At 41.3% G+C, this 17426-nt stretch overlaps 1 protein-coding gene across 1 annotated transcript in view; it reads left to right on the top strand.

Moving 5' to 3' along the window:
• Positions 1 to 17426, top strand: part of pot1 (protection of telomeres 1 homolog) — a 63004-nt gene that overhangs the window by 42691 nt on the left and 2887 nt on the right. Inside the window, exons 11-17 of the mRNA XM_080002718.1 lie at positions 8444 to 8634; positions 8778 to 8869; positions 9312 to 9338; positions 10123 to 10279; positions 12352 to 12557; positions 13337 to 13472; positions 15311 to 15393. Coding sequence (XP_079858844.1) covers positions 8444 to 8634; positions 8778 to 8869; positions 9312 to 9338; positions 10123 to 10279; positions 12352 to 12557; positions 13337 to 13472; positions 15311 to 15393 — 892 coding nt within the window. The remainder of the gene's footprint in view (positions 1 to 8443; positions 8635 to 8777; positions 8870 to 9311; positions 9339 to 10122; positions 10280 to 12351; positions 12558 to 13336; positions 13473 to 15310; positions 15394 to 17426) is intronic.

Raw genomic sequence — 17426 nt, forward strand, 5'->3', positions numbered from 1 at the left:
CTTTTCCACCCTTTTCTCCAAATGCCAAATGGACGCGTTGTTAGTTATTGAACATCAAGCATTGTTTGCACCATTGATGCATCCTAGGCTAAACAAAACTGATTCTTACAAACACCAGCTTACTACCTACTGTCAATTATGGAGCGAATGGGTCTGATTTAAAAGTAAATTTAGCTCAGTTGTCACAGTGTGGACTAAGTCCCCAACAGTTACAAGCCGTTGATGTATGTTAAGGGTGCATCTTATTCAATTTTACTGTGGGTGTAAGGCGGTGTGGGACCAATTGCAGGGTACACACCATTCACACCTACGGGTAATTTAAGATGTCACCAATTAGAGACTGCATGGCTCGCATGGCTTTGGAAATTGGAGGATACTGGGGCACCTGGGAGAAACCCACACAAACGTGGTGAGAACAGGCAAACCTGGGTGCCTGGTGCTGCAAGGCAACAGTGTTATCTACTGTGCAACTATGCTAGCCCCATTTAGCAGCCGCTTCATTGCCCAGCCATCCTTATCACATGATAGCTGGTAGAAGTAGACAAAGTGATCAACAACAACCCTAACCATAACATCCCCAAACAAATAACCATTCACTGTCACCCTGTCTCATTTGTGCTTATTGTACCACCGATCCACTGTACTGTTTGAATCCTCTTTATTTAGTCTTTTAAAACTTCTCCCTTTGTTCTACAAAACACAAATACTGTTCTCTGCGACGCTCGCAACGCCTTGGGCACACCTCTTCCCCCACACAATAATAGCTATGAGTTTTTAAACACTACAATTGGAAATGGATCCGGGCTCATTTCTATCTTTTCTCTTCTCTCTCTATCTCTCACTTTCTCTGTAATGTGCTCTGATCCCCTATTCCTCAACGGCCCTGCATATCAGCATTGGAGATTAATTTCGCATTAGCATACAGTTGCTCATATTAGGCCTGAGCTGTAAATTGATGGCGTGTTTTTGTTGTGGCATCCTACTGTCATTAAAACAGTTTTCATGATCAATCACTTTTTAGTCTAACTCAATAATCACCTAAAATTTCCAAGGGTGGCCGGCTGAAAGCTGCACGATGGGGACGCCTCCATGAAAGCACGTACACTTTAATCATCAGTATTTATCATTCACTCTGTATGGTCAACTCAAATATGGCAGTACATACAGTATATCTGGATATTTAATACACGTCATGTGCGGATGAACATTGAAGACTCAATAAAATAAAAACATTTAAATATTTCTTATAATTACGTGTAAATTCTGCCAGACACTACAGCTATACCAGTGGGTTCTCATTAATGCAGTACAAATGGGTCTTGCGTTAAATAAAAATATGCCTTTCGGGCGTTAATTATAGTGTGTGCCAAATGTTGATAGGCTGTTAAACTGCTTTACAGCCTTACAGTTAAATAACTGTTATGGGCATCATTTCTGGCTCCAGATGTAAACAATGACTCAGTACTATCTTTACATAGAGGATTGAGTAAGAAAAATTATATCAATAGCAATTATAAACATAATTCATTGTGGAGGCACATCTCGTACTTTATCCTATCAAGCTCATTAGAGTGGGTGTAATTCTGTGTATATATACAGGTACAGTTCATACATGTATACCTGCAAGGAACACAATTCTAACTGGCCATTAAATAGGCATGTCTTTATATGATGTGCTGCAAAAGCCCCTGAGAACTCAAAGGTCTCAAGCAGTACATAGCAGTAAAAAAAAACAAAAAACATTACTGTCCAATCATTGAGTTTGGCGATATGAATGTTTCACTCAGCCTCTCGCCATCCCAGAGCTTAATTTCACCACTTCACTGGTAAAGTGGGCTGTGTTAAAATACTTGCTTATCCTTGTAAAGCCACTGTGGTTTAAGTGCCCATTTGGACAAATGTATTGTTTTGATATCTGACCAAGTATTCTATTTGCTTCCAATCTGATTGTGTGACTGTCCTTTTTTCATTTGCTTCACTTGAATGATCTAAGACATGGCATAATGCTGACAAAATTGTGTTGGTGATGGAGTCAGAGGCGTGCTAACATTACTGATTTCAGTCCTTTTGACAAATCATCATGAGTTAACCTCCTGTGGTTGAATTTGAGGGGGTAATTGTACAGTTTCCTCACTACAACCGCTCTCACTCTGTTTATGTGCAGTGTATATCCAAACATCAGATGTTCTTTACTTTTTCTGTGTCAAACTGCTTCTGCACTAGTTTTGCTTGTTTTTAGTTAACTCATTCCAGGTGTCTTCTGTGTTTCTCTGGTCTATTTAGTTTCCATTGCATGATACATGTTTGAAAAGCGCCATCTGCTATAACTATATAAAGAGTTATGAAAATGAGTACCTTGATATGTGAGTTTCCAAAGCAACATGAGCGACTAAGCAACAAAATCAAAGCAACTGATAAGTAAAATAAGTAAACTGCATTTTTTAACTTCAATTTCTTTCTTCTCAATATATATAGCTAAAGTCAATTTAAAAGGCAATGAAACAAATGCAAAATATTAGACATAAGAAACTGTGTTCGAAACAGGCTTTGTGCAAATTTAGGCATCGTAATAAATTCTAGTGGCAGGTATTTTTCAAGTGTACATTTTAATTTAAATGATTAACGCTTGTTATTTGAAATTACTAGGCGACTGTTTTGGCACAGCCCTGCTGCTTATATTTAATTTATAACCAACACCATAAATTAACCACTCATCTGTGTCTAAAAGGGCTTTATAATGCCCATGATGCTGTGCACTTACTTGGTGTGATCTTCCTGAAACCCCTCTCTCTCTCTCTCTCTCTCTCTCTCTCACACACACACACACACACACACACACACACACACACACACACACACACACACACACACACACACACACACACACACACACACACACACACACACACACACACACTCCACTCCACTTCTCTTCACTCCATGTTTACTGGTTGGTGAGCACCGCTGTAGAGGAAAATGAGATTAATGTGGTGGGCTGAAATCTCCTCCAAAAACTACCCACTGTGTCAGCTGCTGTTTGTCCTCCCGCCTCCGGAGGCAGCGGTGCGTGGCACAAACATACCCAGTTACCACACACACTCACACCTCTGCTTCAGTGCCGATAACATCGCACTGATAGGCGGCATGCTTCTTCCTACCATAGAAAGTATGTCATGCTCACCCCCTTATAAAACGCATATTCATCATATTCAGATTTAGTGCCCCCCCCCCTCCGCTCTCTCTCTTCCTCGGGGTCCGAGTTTACATTTGTGTGCCTGGATGTCTGTGGGTGTTTGAGTCTAATTTGTGTCCATGCATTGGAACTGATTTTTTCATCATGATAATTGCAGGGAAATGATATGGGATATATGCTTCTATATTTAACATCTTGTTACAGTCCACCTGAGCTTCATTGATTTTTATATCAAACTCAAGGTTTTTTATTTAAAACTCCGTCAAATATTTAAAACCTCATATGAGAAATGGCGTCTTAATTTCATCACATTATGATTCAAGACAACAACAGAACCAAACTCGATGTCCAATGCGATCTGCCATCCCAGCTGGAGGGGGGTGTGTGTCTGTCTGTGTGTGTGTGTGTGTTCTTGTGCGCCTTTGTGAACAGTATAATGCTCAGCTGAAATTGGGGCCAGGGGTGAACGCAGCCTCCATTTTCCTGTGTTTCTCTTCACATGGTTGGTAAATAGTTTGGATCAGCAGCTGTTGGTCTGCTCTCTTGGCTCAGGATTCGCCCTCGATCAGAAAAGCTAATTTGGAGGTTGTAGAGCTACAGGAACCAACAGAGTGCAATAATTTAGCTGTGGAATATTTTTGTGTTGCCAGAGACAGTCTTTCTTCTGGGTGCTCTCTGCCTCCAGTCCCCACACCCATCTTTTATTCATAGAGAGAGATTGAGAATCACAAAGCACTAAGAGAGAGAGAGGAGACACATTTGCCATTTGAGCAGAGAGCACTTTAGCTCCAGATCACCAATCACTGAAATTGTGCTATTTTTTTTTTTTGTTTTTTTCTTTTGATTTATTGTGTGTGTAAGTGCGTGCGCTTGCATATGTATTCGTCATTGTCTGTATAAAAACAAAATGTTGCAGCCCTACTGACTTGAATATTAGTTTGTGGAGCATTTGTGAACACATTGCAACTTTAGCAACTGTCATCTGCTCAGTAGAAAAATCTGCGTTTGGTGCATGTGTCCAAGATGTGGAGAGAGGCGGTTCTCATAGGTTTATAGGCGTTGTTTTATTGACGTCTCGATAATACTCGATATCTTCAAATTTTATGCAACACCATCATAAAGAGAAATACACAAGGGAAGGCGTCAACATGTAGGGAAGTTGCTATTGCTGCTATTACTATTCCTAAACCAGGTTGAAAGGAATCATTGACATTCCCCTGGAGAGCCAATGTTTTTTTTTTGTTTGTTTGTTTTTATGTGGAAAAGGGCTGAGTTGTTCTGCAACCAGCCAATGAGACTTAGTATGTATATTACTTTCAGACACCGGTCTCAACTCAAAGTACTGTCCCTCTAGCTCCCTGTTCTCCATCGAGTCGATTTTTTAGCACAAAGAACCCTGCTGTCTGAGTAATGCTCTATCAAACCCTCTTTCAAGCGCTATTTCCTGCTGCGAGCTGTTTTCCCCTCACAGCGTGGAGAGAGAGAGCAAGACAGAGAAGTTTGGGCGGCCTTACAGAGCTTCACTCGAGGAGAAGCTGCGACGCCCAAAGTTATGTCCTAAATTTTAAGAGAATCCACTTTTTTTCCGTGCAATGTTTGAGTGCTGAGGCCGTGGGACAATGGGCACACGGTGGGCGGACCAATGGGTGTGGAGTTTTGCTTTCAAACTCAAGCATTTACTTATGCTGCCAGGGGCTGCATGACATTTCCCTTTACTGCTGTGAAAGGAGATGCTTGTTTGTCAGCTGTGACCCTGAACTGCACCAGTGCTTTTGAAAATGGATGGATGGATGGATGTTATGCTTCCTACTGCACCTGTGGTGATATCCTGTCTCTGAACTCCTTCTGGCTGTTTAGACAAAGTCCAGCACCGTCAGTGGTTTAATTTGGAGGTTTCTCACTTCAGGAAGGGAATTTTGATTTTCAACCACTAATTTCACTCATAATAGGCAAAAGGAAATGTACACTATTGATATTTCACAATATTTTCTTGTTCATCAAACGTCCAATGTTAAGGGATCCAAGTGTGAATTTAGGGTAGTTTAAAGAATTATATCAAACCATAACAGTTGTTTGCCAAATAAAAAAATCCTTCCATCACTACTACAGTTGAATTAGGTTCTATCTACTGTAAGTGTGTGACTGTAAGTGCAATTAAGATAGCCAACCTAGGATCAAGGATAACGGTGCAAATTGGTCTCAAGTTTCACTTGTTTCCACAATCTGTTTTGGAGACAACATAACCTTGCGCCCTGCCGTCAAAAAGTTTGCACCAAATTGACCAAGCGCCGTCTCTGCAGGTCCATATGTCTTCTCATTAAAGCCCACCTGGGCTCCATGGGGCCGACTCTTCGGGATTTAATAGGTGTGGCAGGATTAGCGGCAGAGCTCGGCTGCGTTGGAGCTGTGCCAGAGCAGGACAGGGTGTCTCACCGTCTCTCTCTCTCTCCCGTGTTCACCTGCTCAGTGCTTTCTACCCCTGCTCCCAAATGCAGAGGCAAGTAGACTCCAAAAAGGGTGACGATGATATACAAATCGAAGTGTTTTTGCGATTTACCACTCTTGCCAATTTGGTCTTCTTTTTCTTTTTCAATTATTTCCACTGAAAGGAAGTGGCTGCACCTATTGAAGTGACATCTAAAGCTACACAAAACAGAAATCATTGCTAATAATATTATTGGCAGAGATGCTTGGTATTCAATTGTCACGATTTAAGGTAATCGTTGCTATTATAACAGTGCAGAAAAGTACCTTTGATTTTCTGCATTTCTGCTTCGTTTAACAAACTCTCAAAAATCACTACCAGCTCATTTCTGCTTTTGCCGCTGCAAGTTAAATTAAATTAATTAACAGACCGAGCGGAATTACTGCATTGTAATGTGCAGAGGACTAATGTCACATCTTTTCACTGCAAAACACAGTTTTTCACTGCTCATAGTGATTCTGAAATTCCAAGAACCAATCCGATCCATTACTTTAACTGAACAGTATAGACTGTTATCATTGAACATAAAAAATGACGTGTAATCCATTATCCAAATCTACATTTGACATCTTAATATGCTTCTATATATCAGATAGGCAGAAAATGGACAGTTGTTATCTTTAATATCTGGCATTTCAATCAAGACTCTTGGTATCAGATGCGGACATTATATAGGGACATACATCAACGGAGGCGTTCTTTGCCAAAAAGAGTATATTATACAGGTTAACAAAGCATTCTTACGTTTGGCAACTCTCATACATTAGAAGACAATATAACAAGAGCAGGGACTACATTACACACATACACTCACACTGACTATACTTTCGAGGAAACGCTTGTTGCAGATAAGAGCAGAGTGAGATTTTTGTGTCAGCTTGAGGCTGGTCGTGACCAAACACACAGAGATGGAGAAAGCGCTGCAGCTCTGAGAATCTTATCTCAACAGCCTCCGTAGGCACAGCATTGGTACCACATCGCCATCTGCTGGGTGAGTAGTGTGAATAATCCAAATTAGGGACATGCCAAAACAGTTGACTTGTTGTTTTGTAAGATTACGTTTGGAAATGTATTGTATATAATGTAATAATTGTGTATAATGTATGTAATGTACATGTGAATGATACTCTAGAAAACCTTGGGGAATAATTGTCTCAGAATCAAATTTAATTAAATGTTTTTGAGCCTCATTTATTGTGTTGTTGTATAAACAATGGAATCCTCTTTTGCATTTTCCAGTTCCCCAGTGGGCTGCATGTGCTGTTTGATTGCCTTTTCACTCGGGATGCTCTGATTGATTCTGCCTGTTATGCAGTGGCGGTTAAAATGGTTTTGCTTGCTCCTCACCAAATTTGGCTACAATACATAGTTGTGGGTGGTGAAAAGGTGTGAGATGTGGATAGTTTGGAAACATACACACGTTGGGTACAGCGTGTGTGCTGGTGAGATTTTGTACACATGGTACAGTAAATCGAGTGAATGAGAGAAATTAGAGCTGGAAGGGTAAGAAATGCCACAAGTGATGTCACAGTGCAGGGCGTTTACTGTCCTGAGGCGCTAGGTTAGTGTGCTGCTGGACCAACGCATTTTTTCACAGGCCCAGTTAAAGCAGTTTTTTTGGTAGCAGCTGCATTGCCAACCCACAATACTGATACTTTGATACTTTTATCAAATGTTTAAAACGGGAAGGTTTTTTTTATGTAAAAGTTTCAAGAGTTTAGCGGCTAAATGCTGACTACGCTTGCCATGTGGAGTGTCGTGTCGTGCTTTCTGTAATTGTCACTTTCAGCCCATGGAATCTTGTTTCTATTTAGGTAAAAGGTTCTATTTTGTTATTTGATTCACAATTGGCTGCCATTTTGACATTTGACTATACCATTTCAATTTTTAAACACCTCAGCGCATCACATTCTGTTAATATCTGCTGACTGTTATCCAAAGCGATCATAATAGAATACAGCATACTGCGATGGAAGGAAAAGGCCCATGTGGTCACACGGAGAGCTAAAAACAGATTGTCTCATTTGTTGGACTGGCCCAATTGTGAAAGTCAGAGCAATAATCTGGCTCGTACTTTACTGATCCCATAGCGGGGCCCCCTTACTTGGAGAGCAGGATAAGCGTACACTTTTTTGGCAACATAGAATCAACTCAGCCGCTCACCCCCTACTGAGCAGTATATCCACCTCATCAACCTTTACTTCAGGTTTGTATAATATAATATCCTCCAGTTTTTTACTGCAATTTTGGGAGGGCAATGACATGGTGCACAATCCGCAGACGGGTAGTAATTAGGGCATCATTATATAATGGAAACTGGTGACCCACCCATAGACAACAGGAGTTTTTTTTAAAAAAGTTGGAGCACTTTTCCTGAAACACTAAGTGATCATAATGATCATGATCATAATGATCACTGTCTTTAATAGCTGAGAGAGGTGGCGCTTATTCATTCTGAAACTTAGTCCTTTTACATTAGTTTTATTTCTGCTCATACTACTTCCCAATATTCACAAAATTGCAGAAAATGAGATCTCAAAACTTCTAGGGAGGTTCCCCCAAACCTCCTGCTTTCACTTTCAGACGTGAACATTTTTAGATATTTTCTAATCCATGGATGAAGTGCAGACCAAACTCATTTCATCGCAGCATGTTGAGCCTAATGGCTGTCTTCCTCTTTGCCTGTAGGACAGGCGCGTAACTGTCCCTTTTTTTTTTTTTTTTTTTTTTTTTTTTAACCATCCCTCCACCTTGTCTGACTGCAGCCAGGGGCGTATCTGAGGATTTACAACATCCACGCCAACACTAATCCAACAAGCAACAAGGTTCCTGCTACCAGCGAGCGGAGCTCGGGACAAGCTGACCCCCTCGTCTTTGTCCTGCATGGGGGGACGTCGTATGGCCGGGGGGTCCGAATCCTCCCCGACGACAGCCCCGACATGCAGGAGCTCCAGAGGTACGGCAGGGGACTTGCATATCTGCTCGGTCTTCAAATCCACGTGACGTGTTTGATGCTTTGCTCTCACATGACTTATTATTTCAGTTCATGAAAATGTGAGATGAGCGATTATAAACGTATCATTCTATTCATGTGTCTAGAGTGGTGGAGTCCTTCCCACAGGACACCATGACTGACTCGGAGCTCAATGACTGCATGATGGAGGTGTGGAGCACTCCACCAGAGTCTCCGGGTACGCACCACGTCAAGTAAATTACTTCACCAGGAAGTCACTTATTTCGGCAACGGCAAACTTATTGTTTGATTTGACTTTAAACCGGGATCAGGATAACTTAGCACGCTGCTCAGGTCACCATACACAGTTGTAAGGTTTGTTGAACTGTGGTTCCCATTTAAGTCTATACTGAATATTTGACCCCTTCATTTGGACAAATACAGTATGGCACCGATAATTATCTGTGTTTTTGTTATATTCAGTTTTTGCTTCCGGCACTTTTATTTTTTTAATCCCCAGGGAAGGCTCCGCTGAAGCATGTGGGAACATTTTAATGATTGTTTGCAATGAACTAAGCCGTGACGGATAAACTGTGAACCCTGATTACAAGTGGAAATTCTGACTTGGGTTGCTTGTTGTCTGGTGTGCTTTATTTAATCGTCTGTTCTGTATTTTTCAGAGGCTTTCCAAGAACAGTTTGTTACAGGTACGAGACAACATGAACTGCAGACTTATTTGGGATGGTAGCTCAGGAGGTAGAGCTGGTCGTCTAGTAAACTAAAGGTTGCTGGTTTGATCCCAGGCTCCTCCTGCTAGCATGCTGTAGTGTCCTTGAGCAAGACACTTAACCCCTAATTGCTCCTGATGGCTGCGTCTGTCGGTGTTTGAATAATTGTAAGTCGCTTTGGATAAAAGCGTCTGCTAAATTTAATGTAATTATTTCCTACCATGATACGCGAACACCAGCTTTAATTAAGGATTTATTTGTTGAAAGAAAAACAGATCCGTTCAATTCAAATTCATTCCAAGGCCTCGGCCAAGGTTTGTGTTTCCTTTAAAAAATCTGTTGTTTTTAATTGTAATTCATCAGTTCCTTTGTGTGATAAGCGTCATTAAACATTTCAAATGAAATTGAGTTCCTTTGAAGGTCTTAAATAATGAGTTGAGTTGTAAAACATACCCTCTTCGGGGTTTCTTCTTTTCATTCATGTGTTAAGGTTTACTCATAGAAGGATTTTAGTTTCAGTATAATTTCTTCTGATAGAAATGTCCCTCTGTATTCCCCCTGCTGATTGTATGAATGAATGGATAAACAAATCATGCATGCAATAGGGTTCTTTAAGCTTGATGTATCGTCAACTGTTAAACAGCGCTTAGCTAGCATACTTAGGAAGGGTTCAACATTTTATTGCTCACTAGCTTTTCTTTTTTTTTTTTTTTTTTAATCCTTCTAAAGCCGTCTCTTCCTGTCTTTTGTTTGTTTGCCTCAGAGCGCACGTGCAGCCATGCTCTGAAGCAGCTGACTCTGGCGGAGGTGAAACAGTCTGGTCCAGATCAGACATTTCACGTCAGAGCCCAGCTCCGTTCCTACCGTCCTCAGAGACTACACCAGAGCCTCAAACTCCACTGCACCAAATGCAAATCCATGTACGCCTCTCAGGTTTTCTTGGTTTTTTTTTAAACCAGTGTCTGTTCCATATTACGGTGACATTTAGCTGGTGGTTTTAAGGTATACCGTGGTATCAAGCAAACGCAGTTCTGCCTTTTCCTGTATACTGTATGCCCCCGGTACAAATATATGTTACAAAATTGAAGATGTAAACTTAAATTCACCCTCGCCTTATGTTGCTTCTGCGCGCTAGCAGACGGCCAAATGTTTTAATCCACCTGATGAGCAGACCTGCCAACCTGAACACGTTTTGTATACTAACTATGCAGTTCTAAGTCAAAATACGCAGGTACGAAATGCCAGCTGAAACTACGCAAAAGTAGTCTATATATACTACAGTATTTAATTTAATTTAAACGACATCCCTCGGAGCAGATGCTACGACCTGTGGTTCTGTAAGCCCCTTCCCTCCTCTCACTCAACATACACTGGTTCTCAGCACAGCGGTACTTTATTATCCATTGAGGTGTAACGCTGCATTGCTGAGGTGAAGTGGGAGAGTTATAATAGAGCACGAAAATGTGATTGTAATGTTGACATATAAAACGTGAGATGCAATGATCAATTGGCCATGACTGGATTTGGTGGGTTTTCACCGGCTGCTCAGCGTCAGATATATTTTCAGATTCTGTGCCATTCAAATTTACACGCCCTGTCCTTATGTACTGTACTCATAAAAATGCTCCAATACTCAAACCCGATACAACAATGTAACCCAGTTGCGTAGTTAACGTTCAAAAATGAGCAAAAGAAAGAAAATGTCGGCCGTTTGAAGGTTCTTCAAGGTAAACAAAGAACATAATTATAAATTATTTATCATATTCTAACACTGTGCAGACTGCGTTTCTATCGCTGTCACAGTGGAGCTCCACTCGTGATGCAAAGTTTTGACAAGTCACTCAGTAAAACGAGTGGTTCCATTGAGTCGGCCATTTATTTAATTTTAATTTTTTTTTGTATATTTACACTTAAAGTGAAAGAGACTTTAATTTGAAGTTTGAACTGGACATTTCCATGTTAGTTATATGTTGTGTCCTTCTAAAGCTCAGTGAGAGTTACAGGTTGAATTCTACTGAAACTCGGTGACAGTGTTGTATTCTATTTTACTGGAACTCAGGGACAGTTTCATGTTTTATTATTGTTCCATAATGAACAATAATAAACACAGGGTCAAAATCAGAAATCTCACCCATTGTGGTAACTGTCAATTGCTGTGGTAGTCAGTATGTGCAGCTGTCCTGTCACGTGAAAGCTCTCATACAATGTGAGGAGCCTCGTTATGAGGAGGCTACAGTGTGAATAACTGATGGAGTCATTTAGCTGCAGTGACTCAAACACCAGGGAGACTTCCTGCTACACTGATGTGCTACTCTAAATATTTTCCCAAGGTTGACAGGTCTGAATGAGTAATTTGGGCAAGCCCTGTGTTTCACCATCTTTGTTTACGCGGCAGAAATGCTTAACGCACACAGTGCTTTACGTTACTTGCGCGCATGTGAGCGAGTGTGAACAAACGTTGCGCTTCGGGAAACTACTCATGGTATGGATTATTATTTTATTATTATTTTACCGTCTGCCACCACGCAGCGACAACATATGGTGAGGTGAATTAAAGTTTACATCTTCAATGAAGATGCAAATAAGTCGGATTTTGATATATATATATGGTTTGTCTTTCCTCTCCTGTGTATTTGAGAGCCCCGATAAGCTCCTTCTGGTGCTGCACCGCAGAGGCTTTACCATGCATGTTGTTGGGTTTTTTTTTACATAGAATATTTATGAATTTAATATGCAGAAAACGAAGGGGGAAACATTAATGCCTTAAAATACCGTAAACCGCAGCAGTTTGAAATGGTACCGAACGGTACTGTGAAATTTCATACCGTTACATACTTACTGTCAACAAATACAGTATGTAATGAAATTAACTAAAATGTGACCAATTTAAAGATGTCTTAACTTTTTATGTCTACAAACCTTGAACACGGTGTTATAAAATATTCATATTCATATTGTCTCTTCTCTACCGATGTCACTGCGGCTCTCTCAGCAAGGAGGTTCCTGACGATGTCTTCCTGTCGGGGGTGTTCTCAGAGGCCTCCAGGACCCAGGGGCCCATCAGCGAGCCCTGGCTTCAGTCTGGAACGGTCAACCTCCCGGGACGGAGGCCCCAATCCCCCTGCAGAGCCCTGACCGTCCTGTTGGCGACTGAGCTGATCGGAATGGGAAAGACCAAGGAGATTGTGTTTCTGTCCGGTGAAGAGCTCAAACATCTCTTTGTGGCTTGAACCAAACATATGGGTGAAATCGTGCACTTCTGAGACGGATTGGTGCAACACAACGCTAAACGTCCATCCTGACGGGACCAGCGTTGGTCTCACTTGTTGAACGTGTATCTTGTAAAATGTTGTGGCATTCATCTATCGCGATCGTTTTTTAATGTTTTTAATGTGCAGTGGTGAAAGAAGGACCTTTTACTTAAGCAAAATCTTAAATTATCTGACACAAACTTAGTCTAGTAAAATTGGATATTTCTACTGAAGTGGAAGTATATAAGTGCTGGCTCTTAAATGTACTTAAAGTTTTAACAGTAAAAGTACTTCATACGCAATAAAGTACCTACTATCTTTTTTCTGCAGATGAGTGTTCATGCATATCCTGATTACAATTTACAAAATAAGTCTTATATTTGTGGTCAGTCATTTACAAGTGTATAAAAAATTATGTATACAATTATAAATCCCTATTTAAGATAAATAACTGAAATAAAGTAGTTAGAAATTTAGTAGTGTAAAAAGTAACGATATTTGCTTTGAAATGTGGCGTGAAAGTCTCTGAAACTGATTATGCATAACAAACTACTGTACCACTTACAAGAACATTTAATGACATTTCAAAGAAGTTTTGAGCTTTGAATAGAAGCTCTCATCGTAGTTTGCCACAGACCTCTAAGCCCGTTGTGGAGTCGAGTCGGAGCGTTTTTTTCTTCGCCAGGTATGACCAGGTTGATAACTTTTACTCTGCGTCCGCTGCAGGATCAACGCTGGGGGAGGCGTGTCACCTCGCTGAGGCCTACCAGTTCGTAATTCCCGTGACGTCATCGCAAGGAGGCGTGTCTCTCCTGGATCTCTCCGCCCCCTTTCTGTTCCAAGGCAGAAAGCGGATATACGGGTCAGTGCCGAGCAGCCGTCCCTGCCTCAAACCTCTGCGTCACAACCAGAGCAAAGTCAGCTGTTCGGGTTACGTTCTATCCCGCTGCTCTGGAAACCTTTACATTGCCAAAATAAAGCCCTTTTATCCTTAAATGTAAATGGCTGCAGCAGTCCACTGACTAAAGGGCGAAGGAACCTGTTTACTGGAGGTCAGTTAACAGTCCAAGGTCAACGTTTGACCAACTCTAAAGGTTTGTCCAGTACTTTATTATTCCCAGAGGCGTAATGCTGCATTGCTGCGGTAAGATGGGAAGTCGGGGAGTAATAATAAAGCACAAAAATGTGACCGTAATGTTAACATATAAAACGTAAGATGCACAAGATCAATCAAATTCATTTGAAGTTGGAACTGGACATTTCCATGTTAGTTATATGTTGTGTCCGTCTAAAACTCAGTGAGAGTCGCAGGTTGAATTCTACTGAAACTTGGTCTCTTAGTTCCGTATTCTATTTTACTAGAACTCAGGGGCAGTTTCATGTTCTATTATTGTTCCATAGTGAATAATGAACAATAATAAACACAGGGTCAAAGTCAGAAATCTCACTGTTGTGGTAACTGACATTTGCAGTGGAAGTCAGTATGTGCAGCTGTCCTGTCACGTGAGCGTGATCAGATCATGGGATGTATTTGTTATGACGTACAGCAGATGTACCCAATGAGACCAAATGATAGGAAAAATGTATTTCTCAGATCACGGATATAAACTCAAAATGATTGGACGACAATGTTAAAGATATTTAATAGTCGATGTTTTATTACGAACATACAATTGAAAGACAAACGGAACCGGCCAAAATCTGCAGGTCAGATTAAAAAAAAAAAAAAAAAATCGGAAATCGGAATCGGCCGAGAAAATTGCAGTCGGTGCATCTCTAGCTGATTATTGTGTTTGGTAACTTTAGGAGATGATGCATTTCATGGCTATATCCTAACGAGATTAATTTGCATATATATTTAGCTGTAGTATCTACGTACATACGATGTGAGGAGCCCCGTTATGAGGAGGCTACGGTGTGAATAACTGATGGAGTCATTGAGCTGCAGTAACTCAAACACCAGGGAGACTCCCTGCTACACTGTCATGCTACTCTAAGTGTTTTCCCAAGGTTGACAGGTCTGCAAAGGTTGATATATTCCAACGTGACGTTGAAGACATAGTGACATTGTGTCATCTTGGTCACTCACAGGAAGTGACACATCTGATCCAGTTGAAATGAAGCTTTCATTGTTTGGTTTTTAGGTGATAATTTACTGCCGAGGTAGTTTCTTTCCACTTCCTACTGTGCTCCGTGTAGGACAAACTGGTAGAGAATGATTCCTCTAGCTTTGCTTCTGTGTAGATATTTGTAGTTTCCATGGCAACGGGAGAGCAGCCCTGACCCTCGCAACTCCATGCGCTCGCTGCTGTGCAAGTAATTACAGTCACAAATTAGCAGTTCTGCAAACTTTGGTGGATGACTTCCCCGAGCAATGTTTACAAAGAGCCGTGGTTTGTTCAAATCACAGTGAGTTTTTACAACTTGCTCCGTCTTCAGAAAAACTCACTTGGCCACAAAAAGTACATTAACATCACCACAATATTTGCTATATTCTCAAATTTTGCCCAACTGGTCCTTGTGACTTGTGTCCCGAACATTTGATTCATCGCCCCGGCCCAATCGCATGCTTCCTACTGAGAGTTGCAAGTGGAAATATTTCCTAAAGTTTCTGCCTATTGAGGTGGGGTTATGCGTGTAAATAAGTAAGGCTGTAAGATACGATTAGAGTATACTGAGTAAATACATATTGTGTTTCAGGTGTAAACGTTGCTCACATGTAGTTATGAAGGAGCCAGACGGGGACGGGGTGGAGCGGCTAGATGAGAAGATGATTGCTGAAGGTAAGAACTTCATCCTTTTCACACCAGTCACAGTGCTAAGAATGCTTAATAGCGTGTTGCGATTTAAAGCCTTCTACTGTTTTAATAGGAAGGAAAGGGAAATGAAGTAGAGCTATGTGGTCAATTCATGAACGTGCTTGCACATTTGTCTCGATATAAAGTCGATTTATTCGTTGTCAGCCATCTCGTGCAGTCTAGCTGTCTCTTCAACCACCTTTCATATGTGACAAAAAAAAAATGATGTGCAGTATCGAGGGTTCTTACCAGGTCCTTGGGGTGCTTGAACTATTTGATTATTGTCCCCAGAAATTGAAGTACTGGAGTACCTTGAAAATATCCCCTTTTGTGTTGAAGTCCTTGAAGCAAACGCGATCATTGAAAATTGAAATTCCCTGAAAATTCCCCCTGTTGTTGTTATTCAAATAACGCGATATAATGTTTCCAGAATCGCTTTTACAACATCGTGTAAATGTACATTTAATTCAACATGGTTGAAAATAATCACTTATAATAATAGATGACAGTATACAGTATATAAAATATACATACAACATAAAAGTACTCATATAAATAATAGACAATGATGGATTATATGTGTTTCGTGTGAAGTCCTTGAAAATGAAATACTTAAAAAGTATCTGAAAGTCCTTAAATTTCATTTTGCAATGCCAGAGTGAACCCTGGGTACACCTGTTTGTTTAGAAACTTCCACGAAGGAAAATGAGTCGCCCTGCCCCATTGATTTTATCTGTCATAAATGGGGAAACTCATGAGAATATTGAAATATGGATTATTTAAATAGGATCGTGAACCCTCAATTATAAATGTATTAAAATCCGGCCACCATTTTGTCTTTGCAGCCACCAGTTATTAAAAGTTCTGAAAGTTGGTGTCAGGCCATGTCAATCTATTACTGTCAAGCTGAAATGTGGGTGAACAGTGTTCATTTGGAACAGCACATTGTGCCAGTCTCGAGTGATTAAAAACTTATAAATAAATTGATATTGCTCACTTACTGGTCATTTCCAGTCATGCAGGGACTGGAAACGTGGACGACACATTCTCTCCAATCTGTGCCGTTCAAATGATTATAACATTTTGCTTGGGATGTAGAAGGATGCATTTCGGTGCACCGCTACGCCGTGCGTGACTTGATAATGCATTTCGACCGCCGCGTGGCTCGCTGCCTCCCCGAGTTATTTAAACCCAGTTCACCACGGACGGACGACTTCAGCCGGGACTCACGTTTCATCTTTAGAGAAGTTTACAAAGTTGTGTGTACTCGCTCAACTCCTGTGCCTCGGGGGGGCAACATAACAGTGAAAACATCAAACTGAGATATTTAAAATGTGTCACCTCGGAAACATAATCCCAGATTTAGACTTTCACCTTGAGCTATGTGGGGGTTTTTTTGGGGTTTTTTTTTTTTTCCCCCCGCTTCTCCCAGATAATCCACTGTTCTGTCTTGTCTGGTGGCGAGCCGCGCGCGTGTTTACGTTTTATCTGCTGCTTTTAATGTTTGAAGTCCTTTTACACACACCAGCGCAGTTAATCGCTCTGTCAAACACACCACCGTGTCTGTCTGTCTGTCTGTCTGTGTGTGCGTGCGTGCGTGCGTGCGTTGTTCCATCTCTGGGTGTGGGAACTTTGACGTGACAAAAGTTTTCGCCTCCTGTAAACTTTTCCTCGAACGTTTCACCGCGTCTTCTGGTCGTCCGGTGGATTCGAGGCCGCTCTGTTTGTCCCCGGTCTGTAACGGGGGGAGGGACACCTTGGCTGTTCCTGGACCCCGGGAAGAAGCGGAGCAGGGAAAAGGAAACAACGCGGTGTCTGGAGTGGCGTGCCAGTACGTCAGATGAATCTTCAGTATGTCCAAAAACACAGGATGCGAGAAGTTATCAGGAGCGCGTACTACGTCCGGTGAAATATTGGGGGGGGATGGCGGGAAAACCCTCTGCGCCCGTGGCTCTCGATGTTTTCAATATCCACGACCGTCAGTTTGACACGCATCAGGCCACAGACTCCGATTGATA

The sequence above is a fragment of the Zeus faber genome, assembly GCF_960531495.2.
Source record: "Zeus faber genome assembly, chromosome: 6".
NCBI classification, from domain to species: domain Eukaryota; kingdom Metazoa; phylum Chordata; class Actinopteri; order Zeiformes; family Zeidae; genus Zeus; species Zeus faber.